Here is a 7,889-nt window from a genome sequence, read left to right as displayed (position 1 = left end):
CGCATGGCCGCTGTCATGGCGTCATTGTCGACTCTCTGCGACTATGGTAGCAGCAGCGATGAAGACGAATCAGTGGGTAGGAAAGCGACTGATACGGAATCACAAGTTGCGGTCTTACCAAAGGAAGCTACGTTTAACACGCTACGGCAAAAATATGGCTTGAACGCGGCACCCGAAGTCGCTATCAAGGTAACAATTCGCGCCACAATCAACCTTGACAATGCAGTAGGAAACGCAGTATCAAAATAAAACAGCTCCGACAAAATTAAGCAGCATGTCAAACATTATGTTTCAGGAATCGGTATCTTCGGTCATCCCAGTCGATCCCAACAGTAAAATGCTCGAATACAACCCGAAGTACGAGAGCTTGTATGCACCAGCGGTAAGGAGTCGATTTGAACTGATTACGCGCTTGTAGTGGAGTTTTAGCGTGACTTTTTTTTTCCCCAGTTGGGTCCGGAGAATCCGTTCAAAACTCAGCAGCAGAAAGCCGTGAAAAACACGTTGTGTGGCTACGTTGAACCGGCACATGTGAACGACTTCCATTTCGAGTCGCAGAGGTTGACTTTTACAAGCTTTGGTGAGTAATTCGAAGCTCCCACGACTCCCGATTTTGGGAGAACTGGGTGCAATGACGTCTCCACTTTAGGGTATGCCCTGGATCCTACGGCTGACGGTTCTCACGACGAAGGCAAGCGCATGGTCGGCGCCCCAGAAGCGACTGACGCCACGAGCGCGCTGACCGTGTTCGAAAAAACCAAAACGAGACCCGGAGACAAAAGGAAAAAGGCCAAAAACAACAACCCCGAAGACGTCGACGGATTCTTGGGACCCTGGGCGCCGTTTGCCGACCAGAAGCTCAGCGCCAAGCCCACCGAGGTACCCTTCAATGCGCTAAAGTTTATACGAAGGCAGAAAAATAGGCGATGTCAAGTTGCCGGTGGTGAGTAAATCAAAGAGTGACATTAAACGGTAGGAGCAACTTATTTATTTACAAGTGGTAAACAAGACTCTTTGATTTACTAAAGTTTACATGAAACAAAATTGCTATTGTGGACTTTTTCCCCTTATTTAGAAATCAGCTTAGAGGCACTGGCAGGATGTAACACATTTCAGATGTTTCAAAGTTATTTCGACAGTTTTCGATCTGTTTCCTGCAGAGATCACTGTGAAAGTCACTTTTTTTTTTACGTATAACTTTTTTTTTTTTGAACATCTCGCTTTCTATTTGTCTCTCCGTTCGACCACTGAGGTTTTCCAGTTTTATGCAACCTTTAAAGTGTCACTTTTACTTCCGAGCTACATTTAAATGTCTAACCTGTACGCAGGAAGAACAAGAAGAACTGGATGAGATCCTGGCGAAACGTAACAAGCGCGGGAAACATGCCGACCACCAACCCATGGAAGAAAAAACGGTCCTACACAGTAAGTAACTTAAGCAATGCTTTGTGATTGACTGGGGATGGAACACACTTGATATTTTTCTCAATCAGTGGTATCGGCATTCTAAAATATCTATCTTATCGATTCATCGTTGATTTCTTAGGCAATTTGAGGCTTTGTTTGTATCTGTCCCTTCTATGTTGTTCCAGCCTCAGAACATCAGTTTATCTCTTATCTTATCGATGTGTGCGTCGGTACAAGTATCGCTACTTCAGTAGTTTGTGTAAATGTCTACCAATAGAGTAGCAATTTTTTTTTTTACGAGAATACTGGTAAAATATCTGTACTTTTTTCTTGCAAATATCGACGATTTGTTCCAGATATCGAGGGTTTTTTAATACTCGCAGTATTTTTTTCACTCCTGAGATGAGCATGTGTTAACCGCGCTGTGTTAACAAATCATCATGCTGCTTTGTTCTCCAGTCAAGGACCCCTACGACTACCAGGGACGATCTTTCCTGCACATTCCGCAGGACGTGGGGGTGAACCTGCGCTCTTCGGAACCCCCCGAGAAGTGTTTCATCCCGAAACGGGAGATCCACACCTGGAAGGGGCACTCGAAGGGGGTGTACGCCCTCCGCTGGTTTCCAAAGTCGGGACACCTGCTCTTGTCCTGCAGCATGGACTGTAAAGTCAAGGTAAGCCTGCTGGGCGTCCATGCCGCTGTTACACCCCTTGCCAGCATTTGCTGCAGTAAATGAAGGGATTCAAGAATCGCACCTACCTTCAATCTTAAGGCCTTCATTTTTTGCTAATTGGGTGCAGTAAACATGTTTGCAAATTCTGGACAGTAAAAATTTGTAGCTTGGGCGCCTTAATTCACGATATGCCTGAGATTACTGCATTCGATAAAATAGGCATCACAAATGTCCGTGCTAAGTAGTACATAGTTTGAATGTTTACTAGAGACCTGTACATCCTTGCTTGGAATTTTCGTGTGCCTTTAAATGCAAAATTTCCAGTTTGCAGCATTTACGAAAATAATAGGCTCGCAAGCAAAAGGGGGTTGTACATATAATGTGCATAACTGTCATTACCTTTCAGCTGTGGGAAGTTTACAACGAAAGGAGATGCGTCAGGACATACGTCGGACATCGGCAGGCCGTCCGAGACATCTCGTTTAACAATCAGGGCACAAAGTTTCTGTCTGCTGGCTATGACCGTTATATAAAGCTGTGGGATACGGAAACTGGTAATTAATTTATCGCTCAAGGTCTGTACAAATATACGACGAAACATCTTCAGACGTTTTTGGTTTTGGGGTCCGGCGCACGAAAAAAAAATTCTACGCAAAATTTGACCACCAGGGTGACGCAAACTCGTCCGGATTTTGTTCTGGTCGGACGGTTTGTCCAGTCGACGAGAAACTGTTTCTGGTTCACCGTTAATTGGTATTTTACGATGAATCCTTAAAAAAATGATGCGTAAAGCTTGTTTATTTTACTGTTTTTCAAATTTCATGCTGCAATGCATTATCGAAAGCTGTAAAAATCAAACGTAACAGTCTTATCGTACACACAGGACCTGACCTGTCAAACATGTTTCGTTGTACATGCTTGTAGACTTCTATTTTGCGTACTCCGGTTTATCATTGCAAAGGTGATGTTCACACACGTGTGTTCACACACAGGGGAATGTATATCGCGGTTTTCTAACCGCAAGGTGGCTTACTGCGTCAAGTTCAACCCAGACAACAACAAACAGGACTTGTTTGTAGCTGGAACATCGGATAAGAAGATTGTCTGCGTGAGTATAATAATAATAATGGTAAAAAAAACACTCCAAACCCGACAGGGCGAGAATGTAGGCATGTGTGTCTGGCACATGAAAGGAACTAATAAGCAGTGATGGCCACTAACTACTTCTGCAGTAGTTTAACTCTAACTACTAACTACTATGCGATGGAGTAGTTTAACTAGTAGTTCAACTACTTTTCAGGGGAGATAGTTAAAACTACTTCTTTAACTACTGCAATGTATTTTAACTACTACATCTATTACTACTTAATGTTCTCCATCAACACCAATCCCATTCTATAATGTTCTTGGACACCTAAATATGAATCACAAGCAGCGATAAAAGTGAAGACTTAGTACACCTGCACGGCACAATTGCTCTGCACGTCCGTTCTCATCAAACAAGTAGCTCAAGGTAAAAGTCTGAAGCACAATTGTGCCGTAAAGCTTGCGGCAAAATCGGAAGTAGTTGGCGCCCGCAGTAACCTAACTACTCGAAATAGTAGTAGTTTAACTAGTAGTTGCCACTACATTTCTGCAAGTACAGTAGACTTCCGTTAATACGACTTCCGATAATTCGATTTTCCGCTTAATTCGATCGAATTCGAAGGTCCCGTCAAATGCCCGTATGCCTCTATTGATAAAAAAGTTCGTTATTTCGAACGTGAAATCAGTGCACATCGTGTAATTCGATCGATGCGTCCGCGAACCAGGCATCCGCGTCGCCCGCACCGCACATACAAGATAAAGTTCGCCCTAAAGTTCAGGTGGCAGATCGGCAGACGACGATTGAACAGTACCGATCCGTTCCGATAACCGCGAGTTTTTGTGCACCGAACGCTATCGTATTTGCGTACGTAAGCGATAGCGTTTGTGGTTCTGGGCACGCGCAAAACATAGAGCTTCGCGCATTGTGCAGAACCACCACGCATCTCTTGCATACGCAAAGCCAATGGCGTACGATGCACTAAAACTCAATTCATTTGGTGGTGGTGGGTGGTGGTTCGTGCCGAGCGAGGAGGAAACGTCTCTTTCTCGTTTTTGCTTTCCGTTTATTGTTCTACGTTTCACCGGGCTTTCGTTCGGAAACTGTTCGTGCAACAAGAGTCCGATACACAACGTGCGCTCGACGAGTTTCGAATTTCGATGACTTCGTGGAAGTGGACATCGTCGTCGTCAGACGTGTCCTGCCCGGGCAAGATGGCGGAAGCGAAACTGAAGACGATATCGCCGAGCGCATTCAGTGGGTGGGTGCGTGCACGCACGCACACTGCGGGCAGGACACGCCTGGCACCGATGTTGTAGCGCGCAAGAGCGTTCTATGTGCAATGTGTCGAGATGCGCGTTTCAAGCGTGAGCGACAGCAGAGGAATGCACAAAGGTGACATTGACCTCTACAATTTTTCTGCCTATTCTTTAATTCGACCTTCGGATAATTCGATCAAATTTCGCGTTCCCGTCAGGGTCGAATTAACGGAAGTTTACTGTAGTTGATAACTACTTTTTAGCTACAATCGGGTAGTTTAACTAGTAGTTTAACTACACATAGTTAACTACTGGACATCACTGCTAATCAGTCACGTGAGAGTTTTTCCTCGGGACGCTTGGAACGTAATCGGGGGGGGAACCCCATTACCTACATTTCAGTGGGACACGCGCACCAAGGAGATAGTGCAGGAATACGACCGGCACCTCGGTGCCGTCAACACCATCACGTTCGTCGACGACAACAGAAGGTTCGTGTCGACGTCCGACGACAAGAGCATGAGGGTGTGGGAGTGGGACATTCCGGTGGACATGAAGTACATCGCGGATCCCACCATGCATTCCATGCCTGCCGTCACCCTCTCTCCAAACGGTACGTTACGGGCGCTAAAAAAATGTCTCTCTCAAGATAGCGGTACAATGTGTCCGTCCACAAATTAAAAAAAAAAATCGTTTTTGACTGCACCATTCTCGCATCAAAACAATTCCAAGGTCACTTCGCCGCTCCTTTAAGGTGGTCGGCCTGTAAACGGATTTGTTTTTTTTTGTCATCCAGGAAAGTGGCTGGCATGTCAATCGCTCGACAGCAAGATCATGATCTTCTCGGCCTTGAACCGGTTCAAGCTGAACCGGAAGAAGACGTTTGGTGGGCACATGGTGAGACTGTCGTCTGCAAATATGGGCTTCTGGGCATCTATGGGATTCTGGATTGTCCACCAGGTTCAACGACTTACTCATGCTTTCACAATTGCTCTAATTTCAGGTTGATGCGTATGCGTGTGGCTTGGATTTCTCACCAGACATGAGGTAGGTGTATGGTGATGAACGCCTGAGAACCTCGCTAATTTGAAATTCCGGTTAATTGGAACAATTTCTGCGGTGCGGTCTCTGCAATCTGTAGTGCAATCTGATTTTCGTAGCCCATCTTGAACGAAGAGAGTTCTTCAGCAAACAGATATACAGGGTGTTTGCTCTAACGTGTCCAGAAATTATATTTAAAGCGAAGGATAAAGCAAAAGCAAGTGGTACTTTCCCGCTACTTGAGTAAGAAACTGGTACTGCTTTACTGGTAGCACCTGTTTCTTAGTCAAGTAGCTGAAAAGTAGCGCTCGCTTCTCTTTTATCTCTCGCCTTAAATAGAATTTCTGGACACGTTAGAGCAACCACACTGTATTTTCTTTTTTTTTTTTTTCAATATTTTTTTCTACATTTGGGGGGTGAAAATCGGGTAAATCAACGTGTGCTCTAAATTTGTGCAAATTCGGGTGGGAAAAGCCTCCAGTACGTTAAATTCGGGGAGAAATCGGGCTCGGTTGCTCAAACTAATTGAACTGGTTCGGTACAAACGGTGGTGTGACTGCATTTGCTGCCAAACAAGTTAGAGGGCCCTACCACACAGGTCTCGGTGAGGGCAATTTTCGGGGTAAAAATCGGGTCTCACCGTAAAGAGGCAACCTTCAATTTGGGGTGCAAATTCGGCGAAGAATCGGGTTAAACCGTAAAACTTCAGGCACTACATATAGTTAGGGCCTGACTTTTTAGGGTTAAACCCGTATCCGCCCGATATTTACCCCCCGAACGAAATCTGTAAAATTCGGGTTTAACCCGAATCTGGAATCCCGAAAACATCTAGGTCGCGTGGCACACTCGTAAGCGTGCATTAAAATAAAGTTTGATAACACTGCTAAACATTAGTTCCATGGTAAGACAAATTTTTATTAAACAAACAAAAAAATCACCCGAATACACCCGAATTCCTGACGACAGAATATGCCGTAACGGGATTTAACCCGAATACACCCGAATTTTCAAATGAAAAATATCACCCGATATTTACCCCCCGAATTTGGCCAAAAATAAAACCCGAAAAAGTCAGGCCCTATCCATATATTGTGTTCTTGAGTGTGTGTATGGGTGATCGAATCTGCACTTGGGCAATTTCAGTGCTCAAGGTTGACGACAGCAGTGATTGGGAGTAAAAATGAGATTTGCTGCCACTCCAGTCTGCCTCTGTGCCAAGGGCACAACCTACTAGATTTTAACGACCACGTCATAGGCACCCCTTCCCAGCACCGCATTTGGAAGCCAGCGGTGGCGCTGCTCATCGACCCGGTTATTGCTTCTGCAACTTCTACAATACTTTGTAGTACTTCAACTTACCTTAATATTTTTGTACAAGCGGTGGATGTCCCGCTGAAGATGTTTCATCCGAAAGTTGATTATGGTCATCATTCTACGAGTTTTCATAGGAGCAGTCGCTGTCGTCTGCTACGGAAGTACAGTCAAACTCCTTTACAACAAAGCTCAGGGGACAGCAAAAAAAAATTCACAGTAAAGGTATTTTCGTTAAAAAGGATGTCCATTATTGGACCTATAGGCTCCAGCGGGACCGCAAAAAAAATTTGCTGTAGTGGTATTTTCGTTAAAAAGGTGTTCGCTATAAAGGAGTTTGACTGTAGCAAGTCCACGCCTGCGCGTTCAAAATTCAAAATTTCCGTCGTCCAATCACAATGTAGATCTCTCGCGGGTCGATGAGTAACGCCCCCTAGCGGATCGTGCTGACGGGCTCCTCGCAGGGGTTGCCGATCATATGACATGGTCGTTATAACCTAGTGGGTCGTGGCCGTGGGACACCAAATCATGTCGGCCATCTTTTTTTTTTTTCAGCTACCTGATATCGGGTGACGCGGACGGCTGGCTCTGCGTCTGGGACTGGAAGACGACAAAGCTCTACACGAAGCTCAAGGCCCACAGCAACGTCTGCATCTCCGTCCTGTGGCATCCACACGAGACATCCAAGGTGGCCACGGCTGGTTTCGACGGACTCATCAAGTACTGGGACTGAGAACGCTTCGATCACTTGTACAGTGGAGGACGATGTGAACTGGCTCAATTTTTTGTAAATACATTGCCATTGTACATAAAGTCACTGCATTCATGAGGGATACCTTGTGGGTTCTATCGGACGCTAGAGGTACCCAATATCACGAGTTGGAGAATTCTGGTGTGTTGATTCGGGTACACAAATGCACACGATGCTCTATACAGTGAAACCTGCGTATAACGATACTATACTGACGGTAATCGCGAATTCCATCGTTATACGGGGTACATCGTTAAACGAGGGCTGACCTAAATGGCGCATCCCCGAAAAGTCGCGCGCCACCCCGTGTGTAGCAAAACAAAAAAAACAGACGCCAAGAAAAAACGCGAAGCCGTGTGACA

At 45.4% G+C, this 7,889-nt stretch overlaps 1 protein-coding gene across 1 annotated transcript; it reads left to right on the top strand.

The window, feature by feature from the left end:
* Positions 1–6: 6 nt before the first annotated feature.
* Positions 7–7,609, top strand: LOC135387856 (pre-mRNA-processing factor 17-like). Its single transcript, XM_064617022.1, has 12 exons — positions 7–189; positions 296–382; positions 451–580; positions 650–879; positions 1,329–1,425; positions 1,867–2,081; positions 2,488–2,635; positions 3,074–3,189; positions 4,827–5,037; positions 5,221–5,321; positions 5,428–5,471; positions 7,332–7,609. Exons 1-12 carry the CDS (start codon positions 16–18, stop codon positions 7,507–7,509), a joined length of 1,731 nt encoding a protein of 576 aa, XP_064473092.1. The 5' UTR covers positions 7–15; the 3' UTR covers positions 7,510–7,609.
* Positions 7,610–7,889: the final 280 nt, after the last annotated feature.

This window comes from Ornithodoros turicata, chromosome 3 (genome assembly GCF_037126465.1).
Source record: "Ornithodoros turicata isolate Travis chromosome 3, ASM3712646v1, whole genome shotgun sequence".
NCBI classification, from domain to species: Eukaryota; Metazoa; Arthropoda; class Arachnida; order Ixodida; family Argasidae; genus Ornithodoros; species Ornithodoros turicata.
This window is presented reverse-complemented; position numbering and strand designations above follow the sequence as displayed.